Here is a 26,005-nt window from a genome sequence, read left to right on the forward strand (position 1 = left end):
AATTAACTTTTAAATTTATAAACCAACTTTTATTTCAGACTCTAGATCAAAAACTCCATTTGTACTGCATGTATAAATACACAGCTTCACCTCACTCTCCACTGTACAGTAATTTATGTAACAGCACTTCCTGAGAGTCATTGACTTTACATTACTTTGCAGCTCCCCTGAAATGTTGGCTCCCTGATTGGTTACTGTATGTAGACAACCTGATAGGACGGCAGATGGACTTAAATAACACCCTAAGTTAACAGCAATCTGCTATGCCAGGGAGTACAGCGAACTCAAGGTTAATTAGAAAACATCTTTCTTAAAACAGTAATTCTCGTGTGATCCTCCAAAGATGAAAATTGATATTCATAGTCACATTCTACCTAAGGAATGGCCTGATCTAAAAGAGGTAATAAGAGGGTAGATATTTGGTGCAGTATTAGAGCAGCCTCTATTGTTACCATTGTAGTTTCCGATATATCAAAGTTTTTATTGCTATACAAACATCTGTTTTCAATGGTTTTTTTCTCTGATTTGGGAGGATTTAAGACCCTCATCCTGCATGACTTGTTAAAGAAAAACTCCCACTGAGTAAGAAGTGAAGGACTGGGCCCTATTTCAAACAGTTTGAGTTTGTTTGTGCTTTCTAATTCCACATTAATTATGACTTTTGAAGCTCTATAAATCAAAGGCCTACTATGCTGGTTGCTAAATTAAGTTAGATGGGGTGGTTGCAGATTTCTGTATTTTTATATATTGCCTAAACAATCTGATGTTTTAAAGATTTACAGTTGTAAAAATGCTGCGCTATTAATTCTGTGTTCTTAATAAAACAGTTAACCTATTAGGAGAAGGTTTTCAAAGACATAAAGGATAGTTAGGTGCCCAAATCCCATTGACTTTAAATCTCCCCGTTAATTTGGTTTGTATTCAAGTTTTCTTAAAACATGTGTAAAAGAAGCATTAGGCAAATAACTAACAATGAAAAGGACTGAAATCACTCTGTGATTCAGCCTGCATCCACTGAAGTGAATGGGAGTATCACCATTGATGTTAACGGATACAGGATCACCCTTCCTGTGTTTGGCTAAAAAAAATTTTTTTCTAAATTTTTTTCCTTTTTTTAACTATTCCTTCTTTTGCTGGAACTTTTTAATCCATTGGACAGATTCCGTATATTGCACTCTAAATGAAAAACTCAGTTAATAAATTCAAATACTGCTCAGAATAGAGGGAAAATTAAATTGTTTTTAATATTTGCATTAGAGGTAGTCTAAATCTTATAAGTTATTGATATTGTAAATTCAGAGTCTCTTAGTAAATCCAAAGTGCACTGTCAGAAATAATTCCCTAGGCTCCATGTTCCATAGTTGCAAACTACCTTGGTGGTGCAGTAGGACCCAGGTGCAGAAGGGAGAACTATTGGTAACATGTTTTTCCACATACAGGCGTGATCTATTCCTTAACCCCTCTCTGTCTCACTTTCTCCATCTGTAATCTGAAGGCACGGGTGCTTTGGGGATTCCTTAGTTAATATTTTCACAGTGCTTTGAAAATGGAATGTGCTATAGGTATTACTGTACTAAAAAAATCTAATTATTTTGATGTTACATATAATCAGATTGTTTAATTTAAAAAATATAGACGTATTTAGTTCTAACTCAGTTTGTAGGATAGCCTTAACAGTGTTGAACACTATGGAATATATTTTTATCCTTTTTTACTAATTCTGCAGCAATGTAGAGAATTAGTAAAGTCACTTTTTTAAAAAAATCACATAATGAAACAATATAATTTCTGAAATTATTTTCTGATAAAACTGTGACTTTGTATGATCAGCTCCATTAAACAAGTTGAGGGTAGGTGATTTTTAAAGCTCATATATTTCCATTTGAGGCAAGCTAGCAGATTAGTTAAGAGAGAGGATGAGAACTGAATTAGCTGCTTTTTCCCCCCTGACCCCCCAATAGCTGTTTTAAGACCCTTATTCCATTCTATCTTCATGGTAGTTAAAATGAAAGACTACTAGGCTTTTGTCTGTCAATGATATTAAACCACTTTATCTCATTGTGCCTATCTTTTGACTGCAAAAGAATACTGTGATTTCAACCTTGCTGTTAGGCACCAGCCACAAGCTGAGGCTCTCTTTACACAGTGGGTCTCTCTTCCTTTGATATACTGAGGTTCCTGATGACAGAGATTTCAAAAGTAGTTTTTGCAGGTTTGTTAGCTCTGTGTTTCTGTGAATGTTAAGTACACAGGGTAGCAGAGGTTGAAGGTTAGTCAGAGAGGGACAGAAAACTGCAATTTATTTATTCAAAAATGAGTAGCAATGGAACCTGGAATTAAGAATACATACGTAATTATTTCTTTAAAACTGTCAACGGTAACAATAAAAACAACTAGAAGTCTGATAGCACCTTAAAGACTAACAGATTTATTTGGGCATAAGCATTGCATCCGAAGAAGTGGGTTTTTTACCCACTAAAGCTTATGCCCAAATAAATCTGTTAGTCTTTAAGGTGTCACCAGACTCCTTGTTGTTTTTGTGGATACAGATTAACACAGCTACCCCTCTGATACTTAACAGTAACAATAATACAGATAGAACTGATTGGAAGGTAACATGTTTTCTGATCCGTTAGCTCTGTCACATGCACATGCAGTACTATCTTATAATTTTTACATTAAATTGTTGGCATCAGCATTACTGGATCTTGAACCTAAGATCATAGAAAACTTTGTGTTGGGTTTGTTCACCTGTGAACTTGGAAACCCGTAACATATATGTAAATCATAGAATCATTAAAATTTAGGCCTGTAGAAGAGGTCATCTAGTCTAGTCCCCAGTACTGAGGCAGGACCAAATCGACCTAGACCATCCCTGAAGTCCGTAGCATCTTTTTGCTAACAGTGCAAAGTGGGACTAGTCTTTGTAAAATGCTCCTTAAGCAAACTGACTATAAACAAAATAAAAGTTGCCAAGCTCTTGATTATTATCTTGAAAAGGCAGAAGATTTGTGGCGAGAATCTGAGATTTCACCTATGCCCTCCAACAATAAGAAGTGGCTAACATCTCACCGTTATGCAGAAGCTTTTCATAAATCATTGGAGATTCTGATTATTCCACAGAAAAGAGTCTCTTGACCATGGGAAAAAACAGTTTTGAATCAATAATGCCAAAGTTAACAAAATGTCTTTTCTCTTGCTAGGCTTAGGGATTTGAAAATCTATATCCAAATAAGCTAGAACTTTAAAAAGGCAGTGAAGTTTAAATATGAAGCCTCACAGAAGGCTTATAAATCAGACAGTTGAAAATAAAGAGCCAAGTCTAATATCAGCACCAGAATATAGAAGATAAAGTAAACCCCAAAGCTATGCAGTATAATTAGTGATGCCTTGTACTGGAAGAGGTCGTATTGCAAGGAAAACTTTCTCTTAAACTGGTTAGAACTGCTTTTTCACAACTCTTGCTGAATTCTTTATAACCCCAAATGTATGGGCCAACAATTTCAAAAGTAACTAGTAATTTTGATGGGTTTCAGAGTAGCAGCTGTGTTAGTCTGCATCCGCAAAAAGAACAGGCGTACTTGTGGCACCTTAGAGACTAACAAATTCATTAGAACATAAGCTTTTGTGGACTATTTCTATTTCCCCACGTTAAGTATCCTCACACCTTCTTGTCAACTATCTAAATGGGCCATCTGGATTATCACTACAAAAGTTTTTTTCTCCTGCTGATAATAGCTCATCTTAATTAATTAGCCTCTTACCGTTTGTATGGCAACTTCCACCTTCTCTGTATGTATATATATATATATATATATATATATATCTTCTTACTATATGTTCCATTCTATGCATCCGACAAAGTGGGCTGTAGCCCACAAAAGCTTATGCTCTAATAAATTTGTTAGTCTCTAAGGTGTCACAAGTACTCCTGTTCTTTTTTTAGTAATTTTGAGTAAGTGAAGTGAAAAAGTGATCAGTGAAATGCTTGAATGAAGAGTATGAAATGCATCCAGTTAATCCCTGAGGGCATGAGGGGGAAAGCTGGTTAAAAAAAAAATAAATCATTGACTATTTGATTTATTGTCTATGTGGTTGAGCTGTATAGTACTTCTGTTATCTGCACAGTTGCATAATCATAATTAGGAGCTGATCCAAAGCCCATTGAGGTCAATGGAAGGCTTTTCATTTATTTCAGTGGACTTTGGCTCACACCCTATGTGTCCCTGGTAAAACACAGTTTTCATGGTATGTAAATTTAAATTGGTGTAAATAAATATATCAACATACCACAGTCAACCGCATCTCTGGCTGAAGTCAAAGGCCTTGAAGTCAATTATTGATTTGCCTGCCTGCATAGGATGTGCAGGATCATAATGTTGCTTATGCTGATGTGTTAATGAGTAATTGTCCAATTTCGTGCGAAATGTTACTTTATAGAAAAAATAGGAAATTCTGACTCTCTATCATCATATTTCATTATTTTATATCATTTCAAATCTTACAATTTAAAAAAGTAAATGAAAATAAACTTCTGGTGGGGGGGGGTTATTTTTAATTCAAAGAACTTTAAACCTCTTTGGGAGACTCAATGGACATGTAACTTGTATCTTTTAAGCCTGTCTCTCCTGATTAAATATTAATAGGCAGAAGGTGGTGACCTTCAGCCTTGCTGCTGAATCATGGAATCTGAAAGGCATAATCAATACATTTTCATGCTAATGATTAACAAATTGCAGTTTGCTAGGATCTGTGCTGGATCATTTCTCATCTCTTATTTTCCTTCACATACTTCATTTGGTTGTTGTTTCTGTCCTAAAATACTATTCTGTACAGTAAGGTACAGTCCCAATATAGTAAGGTACTTAACCATGTGAGTCAGGCATCTTAAAATCAGTTCTTAGACACATGCTTAGGTATCTTACTGAACCAGAGGCTAAAGGTTCAATCTTGCAAGTGTACTAACCCAATCCAGCAAAACAGTCAAGCACATATTTAAAGTTAAGCATCTGAATAGTTCTACTGAAGTCAAAGAAACAATTTATGTACTTAAAGCTAAGCATATACTTGCGTGTTTTGCTGGACCACAGGGTGATCAGCACCTTGAAGGACTGAGCCCTAAAGAGGATTATGTTATGGCCAGATCCTGTGAAGCTCTGTGCTCCCTCTACAAGGTGCTGAGCACCCTCAGGTCAGCACCTTGCAGGGTCCAGATGCCAGAAATTTTAATGAATTTTTGCCATTAAATCAAGGAATATGTGCTAAAGTCATGCACAAAGGAAAGCTTTTGCGACTATAGTAATTGTGAAAGTTCACGAGCTGATCTTACTGGCGCTATGCAGTAATTGGTTACACTCCAAAAATAATGCAAATGTTCAGCTTTCTAGATATGCCCTTGGGTTCGGAGTATTCATTTGTGGTTTACGAATGCCTGCCTTTCTTAAGGAGAAAAGCATCCTAAACAATTCAAAATGACATAAATACTTGGAAGTTTGTCTTATATCTAATGGTAAAATACAGTTTTTCTTATCAATCTTAATAACTGTCTAAAGTGGCAAGATGTTTGGAAACCACTGTCAGATTCCCACACAGATTTCATCAAATGTTCCTCTCAGATTTTCTATCTATACTGTTCGGTTAATTTGTCGTGTAACATTTACTGTGTAACCATTTTATTAACTTATTCTGGACGGGTGGGGTGGGGGGGGAGACTGGCAATTCTCAATTGTTATTACCTGTTCTGGATATGTATTCAGAGCTTCAAGAAGCTTTCTCCAAACCCAGGGTATTTAACTGAGGTTTTCAGGTGAAAATCTCTTAACCTTACCTAACTGAATCTGCCATACGTACATCTTTGGAACAGAAAACACTGTGCAGATGAAGATAACATCATTGTGAAGAGTGCTGTGCAAATAGCTAGTTGGATGCTAAATGAGGGTATGTGTAAGGTTATGTGGATGAAGTACAGCTACATAGGTGCATGTAATACACACCACATATGACGTGGTTTCTCCCAAACATGGAGGCATATATCCAGTGTTAGATCCTCAGATGGTGTAAATCAATGTAGTTCCACTCAATTCAGTGAAGCAATGCTAATTAACACCATTTGTGCACCATAAGTATGTAAGTGCACCACCCTTCCCAGCTGCCTTTCATCAGATGAAACAGTCCCACTTTTGACAGCCTAAAAAAAACGTGGTTTTGCATCCACTTTTAGCTAATAAAGCTCTAAAAGGATATTAACCATGAAAATGAATCAGAAATTCAAGAAGTCAGTGGAAAAGACTCTTAAAAGGGGATGAGTCTGTCTTAACTACTTCTTAGATGACTATCTATGGTACCTAAGCAGCTGGCATTCCCACAGAAAGCTATTGTCTCTTCCACACTGCTGCAGTGGATATTTTTGTTTTATTTATTTTATGTTAGTTCTTCTCCTCCTCTTCTTTCCTTCGTGACTCTTTGAGTTTCTTTCTTGCTGCTTACTTCTCCCTCCTCTTTGTCCTATTCTGGGTCCACCTGAGGGATATGCTGCTATTTGGAAGGGAAAGGTTTATCCATGAGGTTCATCTTGCACCTGGATCTGTCTAGCTGCATGAACTGAGCCTTTGATTTTCATTCCATACCACTGTCTAATCACTGGTCTTTTCCTTCTCCCTTCACAGAGATATGGTTATGGCGGATGGGTTCAACTGGACCACTATTGCAAGGTACGCTGGTTCTCATTCCCTAAGGCATTATTGTGGTGTCAGCCACCTGTACCCTTTAAAAAGTAGAGTGCCAATAAGGTTGATGGCCAATGTTTACCTTACCGTGTCATTAAGGTACACCTTTTTAGGAAGCAAGATTACTCCAAACACTGAAATATCACCATAGATCTTTCTGTTAAAGGACTGAGATAGGGTATAAAATGACCTAACATCCTTCTAATCTCAATTTGAAACATTATCTAGCAGTTTTCATAATAACCTCAGCCTAATATAGTAGAACCTCAGAGTTATGAACTGACAAGTCAACCACACACGTCATTTGGAACCAGGCAGCAGCAGAGACAAAAAAAAAAGTAAATACCATACAGTACTGTGTTAAACGTAAACTACTACAAAAATAAAGGGAAAGAAGCATTTTTTTCTGCATAGTAGTTTCAAAGCTGCATTAAGTCAATGTTCAGTTGTAAACTTTTGCAAGAACAACCATAACCTTTTGTTCAGAGTCACGAACATTTCAGAATTACGAACAGCCTCCATTCCTGAGGTGTTCGTAACTCTGGGGTTCTACTATATTCAGAATGGGTAGCTCTAAAAAACAGATTTTAATAATAAAAAAGCATAACTTAGATCAAATTAAAAACTTTTTTTTCCATAGAATCACCAATTTTAGAACTTAACCTAAAAATTGACCCAGGTCTTCTGACATTATATGGCTGTCTAGAAGGAAAAGAAAAGGAGGACTTGTGGCACCTTAGAAACTAACAAATTTATTTGAGCATAAGCTTTCGTGAGCTACAGCTCACTTCATTGGATGAAGGTGCCACAAGTCCTCCTTTTCTTTTTGCAGATACAGACTAACATGGCTGCTACTCTGAAACCTGTCATTATAGGAGGAAAAGAAAACACAAATGGAACTATCTAATCATATTATTATAGAAGTTAAAGAACTACAACAAAGATCTTTCAAAAAGAAGAAAGAGTAATTCATTCCTCAGCTTTATAAGAAGGAGAGCAAAGACAGAACAGTGGTTTCAGTCGGAACAGTATGCATCCTTTTGGAGCCATACTGTACATGGAGCTGTGTGCATAATTGATTTTTCAGTTCCGTGGCTAAATCTGTGCGAAGAAAGGTAATTCCATTTTCCAGAGGATTTTGTTATTTCAAAATCTGGCTTTGTTTCAATTTTCAACAAAACCCCCATAATTCTCTCCAAATAGGAATGAAGTTCTGAGACAGTCCGCCTTGTAGGCTGCTGCTGACCATGGGAGCCTGGGGATCCCCAACTTGCAGGCAGGCAACCAAGGAGTCAGGTGGGCTCCAAGACACTTATGTGGCAGGGAGTGTTTAGTCAGAATGTTGTCAAAATCAAACCATCTCTATAGGACATTTTGGTTTTGATAAATTCGCAAATTCCATTGAAAAATTCATTTTTCTGATTTTTTTTCCAACCTGCTCTAGCTGTGGTGTATATATCCAGAACCTGCAGCAGGAGGTAGTGCAGAAGTGACCTGCCTCAGCAGGCGATACAAAATGCATTGTATCTCAAGATGCCGCTAGCAGCACAGAGAGAACACATACACTCCCTTCTAGGATGAGCCAGCTCCCTTCCCAGGCCCCCAGCCTTCTGGAGAGATTAGCATTATTAATGGAACTAGCCTGGAGCAGTCCTGGCCCGCAGTGGAGCACAGGGACTGCCAATCCATCCAGCCCCCTCAGGTTCACAAGGAAGGGAAGGTTCCTTATACTCCCTCCTTATGCCTCACAGACCTGTGCAAAGCTAGCAACAATTGATCCCTTAACATAAAATTTAAGAATAATTTGTTGGGAATAATAATAAATAAAATATTTTATAGCACCATAAGTTTATACACAAGACACAAAGCCTGCCCTGAGGAGGTAAATAATACAGGACAAATGAACACAAGCAAAAAGGCAAGCTAACACTTCAGGAGCCTGATCCAATTGCCCAGTGAAGTCAATGGAGCTTTCCACTGACTTCAGTAGGTGCTGGATTGGGTCCCAGGATTTTATTATGTTGAGAAAGAGTGGGTGCTTGAAGAGGTGGGATAAGGAGGATGATCGAGTACACAGGGAACTGGACTGGATTTAAGAAACTTGTATTCTGTTCACATCACAGCCACATACTTCCTGTGCGGCTCCTGCCTCAGTTTCCCATATCCCTGCCACACAGAGTTGTTGTGAGGATACAATCTATTAATGACTGTGAGGTGCTCACACTGTGATGATGCATAGGTAGTTAGCTAAGGAGGAATCCGAAGAAAAGGAGGAGGTATCTAGTGGGTAAGAATAGGAAGAATTATTTAGATACAATGAGCAGCAAGACACAAGATTCACAGTTGAAAGTGCAAAAAGGAGAGATGTCCTTAGTCCAGCTAAGAGCTTGAGCACATGCTTTACTTTAAGCATGTGCACACTCCCATTTAAGTCAACTAACTAAAACCAGTTACATTATTAAATGGTTGGCAGTTTAGGTGGTGAGTTTAACAAGACAGAGTTAGAGTTAATCTGCTCCCATCTTCTGAGGTTCAGACATGACTTCCAAATAGGAGCTCTGAACTGAGAGAGAGAGGGATGAGTGATATTTGAGTGACTAGATGTACACAACGACACAAAAAGAATAAATATCTAGTGCTTGGCATTTTCAGGGTGTTGCCTCAGCCTTCAGGTTTAGTCTCATGAAGACAGTAACTGAGCTGCTCTGCTTTTTTAAAAAAAACCCCAAAACTCACTCCCATGATTCTCACAAGAATTATAACTAATACATGTGTTATGTAAAACATAGATTGAGACTTTCCAAGCTACCTGATGAATTTAGGAATTTTCTTATTAATCTTACTAGATTTGAATAATACTGATCTTGGGACAAGAACCTGTCAACCCTCAAAGTGATAATTGGGAATTCTTAAATAATCCATATAACTAATATATAATCTATAGCCCGGGCTCCATAACGGGAAGTGGACATCCAAATCCCTTGGCACCTGGGAAAATCACAGCCAATGTATGTCTGTGTGTGTGCATGTGTGTGAGCACACGAGTAATGAAAATGAGGAGTTTGATAAAATGCAACATCTGTTTATTACAAGAACATTCCAATGTCATCAACATCACTGGGATTATAAACCATGGAATTTTTTAAAGATTCAGTTGGAATCCTGTGGCAAGCTAGTAGTAGCAACGCTATGGGCTATCCAGTGCTGCCTCTGTCAGAGTAGGTTGGATGTTACTGTCGTTGGGAGGGAATAGAGTAAAGTCCTTTGCACAAAACTGGAGCAAAGGAAAATGTGTTTTAGGATGAGAGGAGGAAAAAGCTTCTCATAAGACTCGGTAAAAAATAATCAAACCATACAAAAATTAATTATGTATTTTTTCAAAGGAGTGAAATTCTGAATGAAACTGATGAGCCTGATGATGGGAAACTTTGCCATGTAGCTCAATTGATTTTAGACAACGGATTTTTAAATCTGTCTCTTAATTTCCACATAGATTTGTTAAAGCATAAAACACCAGGTGCTGTTAGGAGATGTCGTACAAATCTTAACTTATGTCCTAGGTAAATTGATTAAGCCTTGAGAATAGAGGTCTCATAGTACCTTGTCTGATGGCTTCTCTCTAGCCATTGCTTTGGAAACATGAACAATTTCCTCAGGATCCATGTGTTCATCATTACTGCAAAACCTCAGAGAATTGTTTCCAATTAACTTTACAAAATTACTACATAATTTTGTATTTTAAAGGTGCCTGCATCATGTGCATTTTAGTGGTAGTGCCCAGAGACTGTAGCAATATGTCTGGATTTCCAGCTCTCATTTTTTTGTTGGGCCAAATCTTGCTTGCCTTCTCATATGGGTAATCTCATTGATCTGAGTGAATTCAGTCAGGTGAATAAGGAGAACGGCAGTTTGTTCTGTAAATCAGGCTTTTCCTGAGTTTATACACAAATATGAGGGTTCAGGATTGATCAGTGGCACACCCGTGATCACAGAAAATTCAATTAACGCAGATGAAAGCAGCAATCCCAATTCTTTATAGCCTGGCACTTAGCTTTTTAGAAACTCTTTCATATTGCATAGCCTAATATTGCCTGGAAAGGGTTTCTTTTTATCTTTTAGTATTTATGTATTAACAGCAGATAGGTCCCTTGGTGAAATTTAAAATCTGTCTAACACTGTTTTCAGTATTAATAGAAGAAAATACATTAGAATTTAAAATACATTAGAGATCTTTAAAGGCTAGCAGAGTCTGAAGAAAGAATTGAAAGGCTACTGTGCTCACTGAAATACTCCCAGTGGCAACTCAATAAAGGGCACGTAGTCTATTTTTATATGACAAAATCTTCAGTTCTGCTGGGCCTTTCCCTTACCCCCAAATATCATGCATATTACACAATAATCAACAGTGGCTTGATACTGAATTTTTGAAATTATTGGAACGTATGCCTAAGAGAACCCTTTCTATTTGGAAAATCAACTCTAACAGACTTTAAAGGATTTTGCCAGAGGAACAGGACTGTGGAGCTGTAATTACTGTCTATAACATTGGGAGTCATTTTCTCAAACTGTGATCTTGCTGCCAGCTCACTCTGGTATTCTGCCAAGGTGGCACAGACAGGGAGAGAGAAAAAAGAGGTTTTAAAATATGTATCAGGAAAATATATTTGTGAATGATGTATGAAGCTAATAACAAATTCAAGGTTAAAAACAGTCTGACTCCTCATAGAGAGGAGACATGCAACTGAGTATGCCTGCCGCAACGAGTGTAATTTTATTATTTTAAGAAATGTTATGTCTATGTTCATCACAAGGAACAGTCTGAATTAACTGTTATTTTATATTGCAGAATAGGTGTACAATGAGTGAAATTCACCTCTCCTCCAGGAGTGTCAGTCAACTGATTTTGTGTGTTGGGGGAGGAAACTAGGTGTGGGTTGGAGAGAATGTGCCCCCTCATACTGGAGCAGGCTTTAGGGATTCATTGCATCTAGCTGCCATCCACTGTGCTATTCCTCCACACCCTTTACAGAGGGGTTCCCAGCCACTAAATCAGTGTAATCGCAGATCCCATCACTCCTCGCCCCCAACATGTCTGCTTTACACCCATGCTTCCCTACCACACACAGGTGGAATCTGCAGGGTCCAGACACAACTTAATCCAGCTGTCTGCCTTAGCTCAACTTTCATGCATTCCCATTACCCAACAGAAGCAGCTAAGAGTATCTCTGAACTCTCGCCTTGCAGGTATTGATGGGTTACATCTCATCAATTCGTTTAAGAATAAAACAATAGGAAAATTGACTGTTGCAGTTGCTTTTGGTGTTGAATCACTAGCTCTAATAACATATCCATAAGACCATGTGACTATGAACAGTTGCAACATTCATTTTCCTTGGCTTGATTTGACAAGACAGTGACTACACAGTGTCTTTGGCCCGTTATCAAACCAATCAAAAATTAAAGTCAGAAGTGTTGCATCGCTCTCTCTTCTCTCAATTAAAGGGACACAGTCAAAGTTAGTGACCTTGGTAATATTTTGACTTACATAACCCTGAGAGGGCTTTGCATTAAAACTGTACTGCTATAGTTCAGGTAATTGTTTTATATTGGATCTTTTCCCCTGATAGGAATGCTTCCGTATTCTTTTTTTTATTTCTAAGAAGAAAATTCAACCTGCAGTTCAATGGGGCTAATTCTATCTCAATTGTTCAGGATGAATCTGCAGAACTCTACTGAATTTATAGAGTTACTCTGAATTCTCGCTGGAGTTACTAAGATCATTTTTGAGCACACTCACTTCCAAAGGAATAGGACAAACCTGACGGCAGAACTTGGCTCATGGTCAATAAACAGCACTCATAAGCATCACTGTGATGTCAAACTCAGGCGCCTGAATGATGGAGGACAAACTTTAGTTAAGGAAAATGTTTCAGGATAACAAAGGATATTAGCAACAGAGAGAGGATTGTTTTTAAATTATAAAAAGAGACCTTGATATTGTCCTTTTGCATTACAAATGACATTTCTAAATATTTTTTTGGATTTTTTTTTCTATTGAACAAAAATGAAGGGCCTGAATTCTAGCACTGGATGGGCATTGGCAGCCCCACATACTTTTAACAGAGTAGAATTTAGGCCATAATATCTTGATACAACTGTATTACTGTAATAAAAATTTCATTTCACAGGGCGAGGCAAAAATGATGAAGGAGGGAAAGGTTTTCAGAGTTATCCAAGAGAACTGCTGGAATCCAGAGGTTCGGGTTAAAGAGATGAACAAATCAGGTAACTCCAAAAATGAAATAGACTAATCATAAATCAGATAGAACAACTTAAGCTTTCACATCAAAGTGTTTTATAACAACATTAAAATGAAAAGGTTTTGCAGAGTTACAATTAGTTTAAATCAATTGCAAGTCTGTGAAAACTAATACAGTTTATATTTGGACTCAAAAGAGACAGATTCTACCTTTCAGTACCTTGCTCCAGAAGTAGCCAAAATTAATTTCTGTGCAGGAAGGTACAAGTTAATATGAGTATGGGTGTCAGAACATGGCCTCAAAAGGAGAATATGCATTCCTGATTTTGAAAGTGGCCTATAAAGGAGAAAAATGTGTTTGAGCTCTTTCTTTGTTTTTGATGATGTATTTAAAAAAAAAGAAATGAACTTTCTGCCAAGTTTTTTTTTTCCTGCTTGTTTTTGCATTACATTGTCTACCACGTTTTTGCTGGAGGACTGTGAGTAACTGGAGAATTAGTGGAATTATGTTATCAGATGAGACAAGAGGCCCTGATCCTGTAAGCACATGCCTAACTAAGTTTGGCTTCAAAAAGACCACTCATGTGCATCATTAGGCACATGCAATTATCTTCAAGAACTCATAGAGAACGGGTGAGGTCACAGAGAACTGAATAAGGGCAAACATGGTATCTTTCCTTAAAAAAGAACAAAGAGGACCTGCGAAATTATAGACAATCAGTCTAAATTAGATATATGGGAAGGTACTGGAACAAATTATTAAACAATCAATTTGTAGGCACTTCGAGGATAATAGGATGATAACAAATCTATATTGGCTATTACTTAAGAACAAATTACGCCAAAGCAACCTATTTTCTTTCTTTGGCAGGGTTACTGGGTGGGGCAGAAAGGAGTATATATGACTTATTTTTATTTTAGTAAAGCTTTTGACAGAGTCTCACAGGGCATTCTCTTAAGCAAACAAGGAAAATGTGGTCTAGATGAAAATACTAAGGTGGGTGCATAATTGGTTGAGAAACTGTACTCAAGGACTCCTCGTTGTTTTTGCTGATACAGACTAACATGGCTACCAGTCTGAAACCTGTACTCAAAGAGTATTTATAATGGTTTGCTGTCAAGCTGGAAAGACATATCTAGTGCAGTTCTGCATGAGTCATTTCTGAGTCACATACTGTTCAGTATGTTCATTAATGACTTGAATAATAGAGTGGAGAGTATGCTTCTAAAATTTACAAAGGATGCAAAGCTAGTTGCAAGCACTTTGAAGGACAAGATTAGAAATAAAAAAACCTAAATAAATTGGAGAATTGTTCTGAAATCAACAAGATGAAATCCAATAAAGACAAATGTGAAGTACTACACTTAGGAAGGAAAAAAATCCAATGCACAACTACAAAATGGGAAATAACAGGCTAGGCAGTAGTTCTGCTGAAAAAGATCTAGGGGTTATAGTGGATTACCAATGAAATATGAGTCAAAATGTGAGGCCATGGCAAAAAAGAAAAAGTCATTCTGGGTGTATGAAGAGGAGTATCAATGACTGGGACGCGGCTGGTAGTGTCGAGTGGTTGGAGCAGGAGCCGGTAGTCAGGAATCAGGTCTGAGGGGCAGGACCGGGTTATGTGGAATGAGTCAGGGCAGGGGCAAGGCTGGTCAAAGGCAGGAGCAGAGCTGGAGCAGGACTGGGAACAAGGCAGGAGCAGGAGCTGGAGTTATTGCAGCCACAGGTAAATGCTTTGAGCAGCTGCTGAACAACTGCTGATGGGCTTAAGAATCACTCTGCTGATTCTTCTAGCTAATCAGGCAATGCACCCAGTCCGGAAGCTACTGCAGGCCAGCCGTGCTCATTAGGCTGCCTGGAGGCTGGCTCTAGTGCAGACTCCGATTCCTAACAGTACCTGCCCCCTCGAAGGCCTTGGGGGGCAGGTTCTCAGAGTATGTCTGGTGGAACTTTCGCAATAGGTCCAGGGCATGGATGTTCTCTATTGGTTCCCAAGACCGCTCATCCAGACTGTGGCTTTCCCAGTCCACCAGATGCTGGACTCTAACTAACCCAGGGTGAGGATTCAGTAGACCACACACTCCTCCTGTCCATGGACTGTTATGGGGTCAGTGGCAGGTTGGATTGGCTTGGGTTTGGATTTTTAGTGCAGGGTTTTTTAAAAGTGACATATAAAAGAGGGGATGGATCTTCATGCACTTGGGCAGCTGTAACCTGAAGGCCACTGGGTGTACCCATTCTGTAATCCAGAAGGGGTCCGTGTATTGGGAGTCTAATTTGGCAGATACATAGTTCGATTTAAGGTTCTGGGCAGAAAGCCACACCTTGTCACCTGTGACCAGATTGGAAAAAGCCTAATGATCCTGGTCCATATGGTGTTTATAGGCTTCTTTGGCAGACTGCAAGTGTTCCTTGAGCTCCTGGTGCATCTGTGGTAGGCAGGAGGCTAAATCCGCTGCGGCCAATACTGGGGAACTCATGGGCCAGTCTGGGTGGAAGTGGGGGTGAAAGCCACAATTTGCAAAAGAATGGGTTATGCTGGATCGAGGCATGGATTGCATTGTAATATGTGAATTTGGCATGGCGCAGCAGGGGAAGCCAGTGGTAACTCAAAGACCAGTGAAGATACCCCTCCAAGATTTGACTTACTTCCTCTGTTTGTCCATTACTCTGTGGATGATAGGCAAGACAAGGTGAGGGGTTCAATACCAAGGAGTCTGAGAAATTCCCACAAGAACTGGGGGATGAACTGGGGACCCAGGTTCAATACAATGCCCGTGTCATAAATATAAAGGGAAGGGTAAACCCCTTTGAAATCCCTCCTGGCCAGGGGAAAGCTCCTCTCACCTGTAAAGGGTTAAGAAGCTAAAGGTAACCTCGCTGGCACCTGACCAAAATGACCAATGAGGAGACAAGATACTTTCAAAAGCTGGGAGGAGGGAGAGAAACAAAGGGTCTGTGTCTGTCTGTATGCTGGGTCTTTGCCGGGGATAGACCAGGAATGGAGTCTTAGAACTTTTAGTAAGTAATCTAGCTAGGTATGTGTTAGATTATGATTTCTTTAAATGGCTGAGAAAAGAATTGTGCTGAATAGAATAACTATTTCTGTCTGTGTATCTTTTTTGTAACTTAAGGTTTTGCCTAGAGGGGTTCTCTATGTTTTTGAATCTAATTACCCTGTAAGATATCTACCATCCTGATTTTACAGGGGGGATTTCTTTATTTCTATTTACTTCTATTTTTATTAAAAGTCTTCTTGTAAGAAAACAATGTTTTTTCATTGTTCTCAGATCCAAGGGTTTGGGTCTGTGGTCACCTATGCAAATTGGTGAGGCTTTTTATCCAACATTTCCCAGGAAAGGGGGGGTGCAAGTGTTGGGAGGATGGTTCATTGTTCTTAAGATCCAAGGGTCTGGGTCTGTAGTCACCTAGGCAAATTGGTGAGGCTTTTTACCAAACCTTGTCCAGGAAGTGGGGTGCAAGGTTTTGGAAAGTATTTTGGGGGGAAAGACGCGTCCAAACAGCTCTTCCCCAGTAACCAGTATTAGTTTGGTGGTGGTAGTGGCCAATCCAAGGACAACGGGTGGAATATTTTGTACCTTGGGGAAGTTTTGACCTAAGCTGGTAAAGATAAGCTTAGGAGGTTTTTCATGCAGGTCCCCACATCTGTACCCTAGAGTTCAGAGTGGGGGAGGAACCTTGACAGCCCGGAAGTAACCCAACGTAGTGAAAGACATTTTCTAGGAAGAGTCAAGCCATCTCCATGCAGTAGGAACAGTATGGTGTAGAATGAAGTATGCCATCTTTGTTATAAGGTCCAAAAACACCCAGGATTACCAAGTGTCCCTGGGATCATAGCAGTTCTACAATGAAGTCCATTCATATAGTAAACCAAGGCTGTGGAGGTGTGGACAGATTTGGAAGAGACTTATGGGTATTGATCATGAGTTCTCGGTATGGGCACAGAGGTTGCAAGACCTTATATAATCCTGGATGTAAACTTGTGACTTGGCCACCAGAAGCTCCTTGAGACCAGATTCCTGGTCTTGAATTGGCCAAATTGGCCCAGAAGTGGCAAATTGCGGCATAGTTTCAATACCTGAAGCCTCGGTTGTCCCACTGGAACATAAATTCAACCCTTGTGATAGATGAGGCCATTCTGTAGTCAGAACTCGGATTCTGGTCAGGTACGCAGATCGTTCAGGGTCTCGCGGATCTGGGTTGCAAACAGGTTGTCGAGGAGTAGGGAGTGGATGGAGGATGTCAGTTCTGCTGTAGTCCATCCCATTGACAAAGTTGGACACCTTGCATATAGTGGCAGAGGGCTCTTCACCAGCTTTGAGTTATTTATTTTTCCAGGATAGGGCATCCACCTTTCCGTTTCTCACCCTTGGGTGATAGGTTGCCACAAAGTCACATTGAGCAAGGAAGAACCTGCAGATCTAGCATTGGTTAAGGCATCTAGCTGTCTGTAAGTACTTCAGGTTTCTGGGATCTATTAGGAGTTCGATGGGGAAACTGGGCTCCTTCTAGGAGGTGGTGTCATGCCTTGAAAGCTGCTTTAATAGCCACTTGAAGGCATGGGAGCGGGAGGAGTAGGTTGTGGGGGTCCACGTGTCAAGATAATACTGCACCTGTTTGAGGCATCAGCCTGGATCTTAAATGGTTTAGTGGGATTTGAGTGAATCAGGATGGGTACTCACGTGACAGTGAGCACATGATAATCATAGAGTTCCTGACTTTCTGGGAAAATGAGGATGTTGTATACCCCCAGAAGTCAGGAACAACTGATAACCATCCATTTTATAATAGCCAATAATATATTCAAAGACTGATATTAGCACCTGCTCCCAGTCTTCTTTTCTCAAGACTAAACATACCGATTTTTTTAGCCTTTCCTCATTGGTCAGGTTATCTAAATCTTTTTTATCATTTTGTTGCTCTCTCCAGTTTGTCCACATCTTTCTTAAATTGTGGGACCCAGACCTGGACACAGTACTCCAGCTGAGGCCTCATGAGTAGAGAGGAACACTTACCTTCTGTGTCCTGCATGAGACACTCCATGTCAGGGAGCAGGACCTGCAGCACAGTCAGTCACGGAATAATCTAACGAGTACAGCTGGCCTGTTGTAAGCTGCCTGACTGATTGGTCGGAAGAGTCAGCAGACCAGCTCCTAAGCCCAGAAGCAGCAACAGTTCAGCAGGTTTCAAGAGTGGTAGCCATGTTAGTCTGTATCAGCAAAAAAACCGAGGAGTACTTGTGGCACCTTAGAGACTAACAAATTTATTTGGGCATAAGCTTTCGTGGGCTAAAACCCACTTCATCAGATGCATGCAGTGGAAAATATGGTAGGAGGATATATATACATAGAGAACATGAAAAAATAGGTGTTGCCATACCAACTGTAACAAGATTAATCAAATAAGGTAGGCTATTATCAGCAGGAGAAAAAAAACTTCTGGAGTGATAATCAGGATGGTCCATTTCAAATAGTTGACAAAAAGGTGTGAGTAACACTAGGGGGAAAATTAGCATGGGGAAATAGTTTTTACTTTGTGTAATGACCTATCCACTCCCAGTCTTTATTCAGGCCTAATTTAATGGTGTCCAGTTTGCAAATTAGTTCCAATTCTGCAGTTTCTTGTTGGAATCTGTTTTTGAAGTTTTTTGTTTGGAGAATTGCGACTTTTTGGTCTGAAATTGAGTGACCAGGGAGGTTGAAGTGTTCTCCGACTGGTTTTTGAATGTTATAATTCTTGACATCTGATTTGTGTCCATTTATTCTTTTGCATAGAGATTGCCTGGTTTGGCCAATGTACAGGGCAGAGGGGCATTGCTGGCACATGATGGCATATATCACATTGGTAGATGTGCAGGTGAACAAGACTCTAATGGTGTGGTTGATGTCAGCAGTTGAGGTCAGCAGCTGCTCAAAGCATTTGCCTATGGCTGCAATAGCCTCTGTGCCTGCTTTTTTCCCAGCCTTGCTTCTGCCTTATTCCAGTCCTCCTCCTGCCTTGTTCCAGCCCTGCTCCTGCACTTTTTTTTATACACCACAAAGAAGCAAACTAAAAGAGTCAAACACATTTTTTTTCTGCTTTGCAGGTCCCCTTTAATAAGCAGTGAGTTCCTCAAGGGATAATAACGACAGGCCATATCTTATTCTTGTTCCATTGATGGAGGTGCAGCTATGGATTTTAAAAGACAATTTTGAGTAAGAAAGATTGAGGGTAGATCATGGCCCTAAAAATTAACCACCAAAAATGAGACAGTTTGGGAGGGAAGATGCAAAGAGTTTCTCTCAGTTAAAGAAAGCTGGTAGCCAGCAGGGTAAGGTGTCATTAACGCAGGTAACTTAGGCCCTGTAATTAGATCCTATTTGTGAAAAGATTTACACAGCAACGTAAGAACTTTATCATTTATAAGAAATACAACTGGTACCTAGTGCACCAGAACAGCAATTAGGTCACATGATCATACCTCCTGGCTCCAGTCAGAATACAAGATGGTGTATTAAAATACTTACTTAAATGTAAACTGCAAAGCCAATGTTAAAACTCAGTTAACACAGTTTTACCACATCACAGTTTTATGCCACAGGCCACACTAGCCAGGCTGTGGGTGACACTGAATTCAAATATTAATTTTAACTAAACTTTCTTTAATTCCTTTCCCCTCTGTGAAATCTTCTTGGTCCTTCCTGCCTCAGTGAAGACATAGCAGAATGTATCACTCTATGTCATAACACATACCATGGATTGCAGTGAGATGCTGGCCGTTGCAGATGTACATTTTGGAATATCAACAGTCAACCAGGATGTATCAAGAGGATTTCAGAAAAGTGTGGGGGAGAGGGAAAATACTTTTTCAAAAAGTTAAAACTCATTTATGTGGTGAGTAATCTCCCTCGTTCCCTCACAGTGTGGTGACCGGGAACATTCAGCACAGAAATCTCTCTCTAAGTCCATTTTTATATTTGCTTTGTAGTTTGCCTGTCCGCAAGCTGGAATGCCAGAAAGTAAAGCATTAATGCAATCTCTCTGTCAGAAAAGGAAAGAAAAGACTGAATTCTGGAAATGATCTTAAGGTGGTAGAAATCTGAATTTACTGTGTCAGAGAAATAGATGATTCTGTTTCCCTTTAAAAATCAGAACACCAAGGCTCTTAACTATTTATAGTTGATGACTGAATATCAGAGCCACAAAAGGAAGAGGAGAATGAGGTAACAGATTTAAAATAGTGTCAGGAACCAGCGATTCATAGCTCAGTTTTTGTAGCAATTAATATTTAAAAATCCTTGGACATCTGTGCCCCTATATTTAAGGCAAGCTGATCAAACAGTGGAAGCAGAGGAAATGATCTTCATGTGAATCACATAAAAAAGGAAAGTTGGATAATTAAATGCAAAAAAGCAGGCAAAGGCTGAAGATTAATGGTCCCTAGGGACACTGGGAAAAGAATGGCAAGAGAGGCAAACTGCACACAATCAGATGACTGTGATCACTTCCATACCAAGTGCCGTTCCTGCTAAGCCTATATCATAACATTCCAAATGACTAGTAGTATCAAATGCTATGGAACTATGCAGCAATACATGAGCCAATAAGACCATCACCAGTGCATAGGAAGAACCCATTCACCATGTTAACCACTGCTGTTCCAGCAGTTGAAACCCTCGCTTGCAAGCCTCTAATAAACTGTTCTGAGAAAGGTGATTAAACAGTGGTTTGATTGCACCCTCTTCAAACACTTTAGCAGGAAAGCATAAATAGGAAAAAGGCAAATAAGTGGCTGGACACTAAAATATGGCTCTCTTAAGATGAGGGCTGTAATGGGATTTAACCATGTTAATGTGATTGGAACAAGACACAATAATCATCTGTTTAAGGCATGGGAAGGGTTCCCAAATGTGCTAATCAAGTGTTCACTGGCACATTGCTGGAGAATGTAAATGAGTCAGGGATCAAGACCTTTCTGTTCTCCCACTATGCAGTACAGAGAGGAGCAAAATGCCAAAAAATCCATAATGTGTCTGTGTAGAGGGGAAAATTGGCTACATGGGATGTTCCCTCCCACCCTTTCCCTTCCACTCTCCCTCCCTTCCCCCCAACATTTCTGACCTTTGGAAAAAGCCCTTGTGTCTCGTCATCATTTATATGAGAAAAGAGACATGGCCAGAGCAAAAAGAGGATCATTCTTCCTCAGAAGCACTGCAGAAGGAATACAGTAAAACATGGAGGTTAATGTTGCTTGAAGCAGAAGACTGGAAATTAGCATGAACATTTGGGGCGCAAATGAGAAGTCCGTGGGAGCTGAGAGCACTCAGCACCATGCAGGAGTTGCTTAGCATGGACTCACCTCCCTACAAGTGCTCTTTACTGAAAAAAACAACCATGTGGGGGACTCAGTTACAACACAAGAGCTCATGTTTGAGGAAACAAGGAGCAAAAATGCTGCTCATTGAAGAGTGATTCACTAGAAAGTGGGTTATTCTTTAGACTTAATCTGCTTCCTAGAGGAATCCAGATTCAACCTCTGTCCCCCCAGTGTCCCTTTATTATGTAATAATTAACTGAATTATTACATAATAAAGGGACACTGACAACTTAAAATTCACACTTCAGGATGAAAATGATTTACCTGCTGTAAAGTAACTGCAAGTAATATCTAAGATTACTATAAGGAAAAGAAATGAGAGGGGGAAAATATGTTTTCTCTATTTTTTTCCCTATCTGCTTAGTATGTATTAAATGGCACCTTGCCTACAGTCAGTTTCACTGTTTCCCTGACATAGTGAGTAAGGCCCCAATCCTGCAAGCACTTGCATATGCTTAATTTTATACGAGACTTTGCAAGACCAGAGTCAGTTTTCCCTGTTGTTTTCATGGATCATTAATACAGCAATAAGAAAGAGAAAGTCACTGGAAAAAAATTAGGAAAAACTTCTCAGGGTGATTCTGAGGCAGATGTAGTTAATGAAAATAATTCTCACTCATTTTTTTTAAACTAACTGATTTCAAGGTTCTGTTAGTGAATGCAAAGCTTCTGCATTTGTTATAATAAGCTTTGTTACCACAAAGGGGAGCAAAAACAATATATATTATTTTCACTGTCTTAAGTGGGACCTTCAAAGATTTTTTATATGACAAAATACATTTATGGAAAATTAAGTAAAATGAAAGAAAGTCAAGAGTGATAAGCATGCACAAGTATTTAAATTACTACCAATAGATTAAAGCAGGGGCTCTCAAACTTCATTGCACCACGACCCCCTTCTGACAATAAAAATTACTATATGACCCCAGGAGGGGGGACCGAAGACTGAGCCACCCCAGCCCCACTGCCCCAGGTGAAGGGGCCAAAGCCCCAGACTCAGCGGGGAGGCCTGTAACCTGAGCCCCGCCACCCATGGCCAAAGCCAAAGCCCTCGGTCTTTGGCTTCAGCTACCGGCGGTGGGGCTTGGGGTACGACTTCAGCCCTGGGCCCCAGCAAGTCTAAACCAGCCTTGGTGACCCTATTACAACGGGATCTCGACAAACTTTGAGGCCCCAACCCACAGTCTGAGAACCGCTGGATTAGTGTAACAATAGATCACACATACCTAACTGCTGCTCTGGGCTTTTGTCCCTGAACTGAAGTGATTCTAAAGAAAATTGTTATAACTGTTCCACAAATAACATACAAAAATATTTTTTAAAAGCCAAACACCAATTTTTATACTCCCACATTTATGGCACATGTATGTATGTAACCAGAGGGTTATATGCTTCTTCTGGGCAGAGAAAGCTCATTCCAAGCATCTGTGACCCACAGCAATTCAAATCCCATACAAATGCCCACTTATGTGACAGCTGCCATCTTGGCCAACATCAGAGATTGAACTGGGGACTGGCAGAGCTATAGGGATTGAGCTAAGTAGCTAGATCCTGTTACGAATAATTACTGTTCACTCATAAAAGTACTTTCATTTGGACATATGCCCAGTTTTGCTTGATGAGCTAGACTGATTCATCATATTAATTATTATTTTCCCCATTTTGGGTAATATTCTTCCCATGAATACCTCATATACAATTCCCATTGTCTTCTATAGCTGTGGTTCTCAACCTTTTTTCATTTGTGGCCCCTAAAAATTTTTGAACGGAGGTGCGGACCCCTCTGGAAATCTGCAGACCCCCCAGGGGTCTGTGGACCACACATTGAGAGCCACTGTTCTATAAGAAAAAAGAAAAGGAGTACTTGTGGCACCTTAGAGACTAACCAATTTATTTGAGCATAAGCTTTCGTGAGCTACAGCATCCGATGCATCCAATGAATTAAGCTGTAGCTCACGAAAGCTTATGCTCAAATAAATTGGTTAGTCTCTAAGGTGCCACAAGTACTCCTTTTCTTTTTGCAAATACAGACTAACACGGCTGTTACTCTGAAACCTGTTCTATAAGACACATGCGCCTTTATCCAGTCTGTCCTCTATGAACATATCTGCTTCCCTCAGATTGACTGACAAATCTCTATAATTAATTTGTAATGCATGAGATCAAACTATGATCAGACCTAGGACAAAATCATAATCTGCATTTTCATATTTAAAGACTTTTGTTCTTCTATGTAGGAGTCACTGTACAAGCCCTTTCTACAGTTCCTGTAATGTTCAGCTATTGGGTAAGTCCTTGCAAACAAATTTTGTAAGTCATAGATACTATAAAATTCAAAATAATAAAATCCACACTGCCTGTGAGTTAGGCAGTTCAGCCAGTCACCAGAATAATACAGCAAAGCTGCTCTGGCAGTGGAAGAAAGGCCAGCAGAGTAGCATGGCAAAGCTGCTCCAACAGGAGCTGGAGGCTGCAGAGCTCCAGTCTGGAGAACATTTAATACAAATGGGTGAGACAGCAACAGGAATTTAGGAAGAACAACAGGAAGCAGGGAGAGAGCCTTTACAGAGCATGAATCTAGGACTGGGGTGTCTGATATAACGGAAAAACGGGCAAGTTCTGATTCATTGGGTTGTAAGTCTATCAATAGATGTTTTCCCATAAAAATAAAATTTCAAAAATTGCCACAGGGAAATCCACCTTCTTTCTACTGCGGTGAGGAAGAATGCACTTCCTTCATGCACAGCACTGCAGAATTAGCCAGGTGCTTTATGAGCCATTTGTCAAATCATGTTTGGATGTAAATCATGAAGAAACTGATTTGCCCACAGGAGGGTATCTAGGCAATTTCCATCTTATTGACATTGGAATGCATAGATGAAGTATTAAAAATATGCTTTAATAGAACAGATGCATTTACAAAAAAATTTCCCTTTCTTTTAAATATCACACCCCCAATATGGGAAAGCTATTGGTCCAGGAAGCTCTGAGTCTGAAATTACACCTCCCACTTAGTAGCACAACTAGATTGGCAGAATGGATTCACAGTTATTTCAAATGAGTCAAACAAACAAAAAAGGGTTTCTAAATGGTTCATCCTAGCAAACAATGGGCTAGATTCATCCCAGGTGTAGCACCCCTTGACTTCAACAATTTAACATCAATGCAGTTACATCAGGAATTAACTTGGCCCATTTCCTATATGTATCTAGCAGTTCACAGCAATCGTGCTGAATGATAATACATAAAAAATTCAGTTACAGATGTCCTACATAAAAAATTATTACAGCATAACCCATAAATTAACTGTACACCTCTAGTACTTTGTGTAGGATGACATGTCCCATATTCTACACTGAAATAAACGTTTGTTTGGGTTTTGTTTTTTCCTTGAACATACCCTAGGAAAAAGTGGGGAACCAATTAATTTGTATAATATAGTTCTCCCTGGGTGTCATGATTGCCATATTAGAAATAGCACTAAGAACTTTTTAAATTTTACAAATCTTTTGTTCATGTTTACTCTGTAAAATTCATCATGGTCCAATGTCACACATTTCCACCTCCCTTCAATCCATTCTTCCCAACTCCAGCAATAAAATGGTAAATATTCAGGTATGTTAAAAAGAAAGATAAAAAAAGAAAGATGTAAAGTTTCGATCTGGATCCCAAAGACATTAAAATTGTGGGGTAGTCAAATCTAAGGGGTTGGTTTGGCCCATTTTAGAGAAAAAGGCCAGATGCAAAATCTACATTTGGGTTTGGATCCAAAGTTCCACCCCACACAAAATTTGGAGGGCTCTGGGATTTTACTTAACACTCATTTCTAACTAAAAACCTAGGGGAACGCCTATGGAAAATATAGATCAAGTACACACTTCACTTTTTACTTGGACTCTTTGGCATTTACCCCTTGATAAACAATGATTGGTAATTTTAAGTGTGAGCAACATGTCCATTATAATACTACCAGAAGAGCCTTTACAATTCCTCACCATGGGAAGTCTTCCACACCAATTATTTCATTCTTGTACAGTATCAATAACATTATTTGGACACTAGACTAACTCTATGATCAAACCTGTGCAGCAGTAAATAAGCTGAGAATTGAAATCAGGGGTGAGAGAACTTGGTTTGCCAAGGATTCACTTGAAACTCCTGGCTTCTATGTGTAGAAGAGAATTCTCCATCTTTGAGCAGAGATGTGCTTGAACCAAATCCCCAGATACAAACACCCCCCGTTGAGATCTGGACTCAAAGTTTGTGGTCCAGGTCTGGTCTATGGGGTGCATTTTATCTGACATTCTCCTATTTGCTGCTTTTCTTCTAGTGCCCCGTTCTGCCCTCTCAAAATGTAAATTACAATCATTTTACATTCCCACTGAATGCCAAACTGGGGCAAATTTACACCTACTTATGCTTTGTGTATAAACTGGTAAGAAAATGGATGTAACCCACTTTACCATTTACATCACCACTCAGTTCTGCCCAGAGATTCAGCTGGCAGATACAATTTCTTACACCAGGTCTCTATTTGCCTTCTGACAGGCACATGAGTGCTATAAGAGATTCTCTAAAAAATCCTGAGAGCATCAGCAAATGAGGCCAGATTCTTCCTTGCCTTATACGCCCCTGAGGGG

The 26,005-nt window shown here is 39.5% G+C and overlaps 1 protein-coding gene across 1 annotated transcript in view; it reads left to right on the forward strand.

Moving 5' to 3' along the window:
* Positions 1 to 238: 238 nt before the first annotated feature.
* Positions 239 to 26,005, forward strand: part of ACMSD (aminocarboxymuconate semialdehyde decarboxylase) — a 57,779-nt gene continuing 32,012 nt past the window's right edge. The window contains exons 1-4 of the mRNA XM_084642970.1: positions 239 to 400; positions 6,666 to 6,710; positions 12,914 to 13,010; positions 23,603 to 23,652. Of these exons, the coding sequence (XP_084499096.1) occupies positions 344 to 400; positions 6,666 to 6,710; positions 12,914 to 13,010; positions 23,603 to 23,652 (249 nt within the window). The 5' untranslated portion in view covers positions 239 to 343. The remainder of the gene's footprint in view (positions 401 to 6,665; positions 6,711 to 12,913; positions 13,011 to 23,602; positions 23,653 to 26,005) is intronic.

The sequence above is a fragment of the Lepidochelys olivacea genome (genome assembly GCF_965140295.1).
Source record: "Lepidochelys olivacea isolate rLepOli2 genome assembly, chromosome: 11".
NCBI classification, from domain to species: domain Eukaryota; kingdom Metazoa; phylum Chordata; order Testudines; family Cheloniidae; genus Lepidochelys; species Lepidochelys olivacea.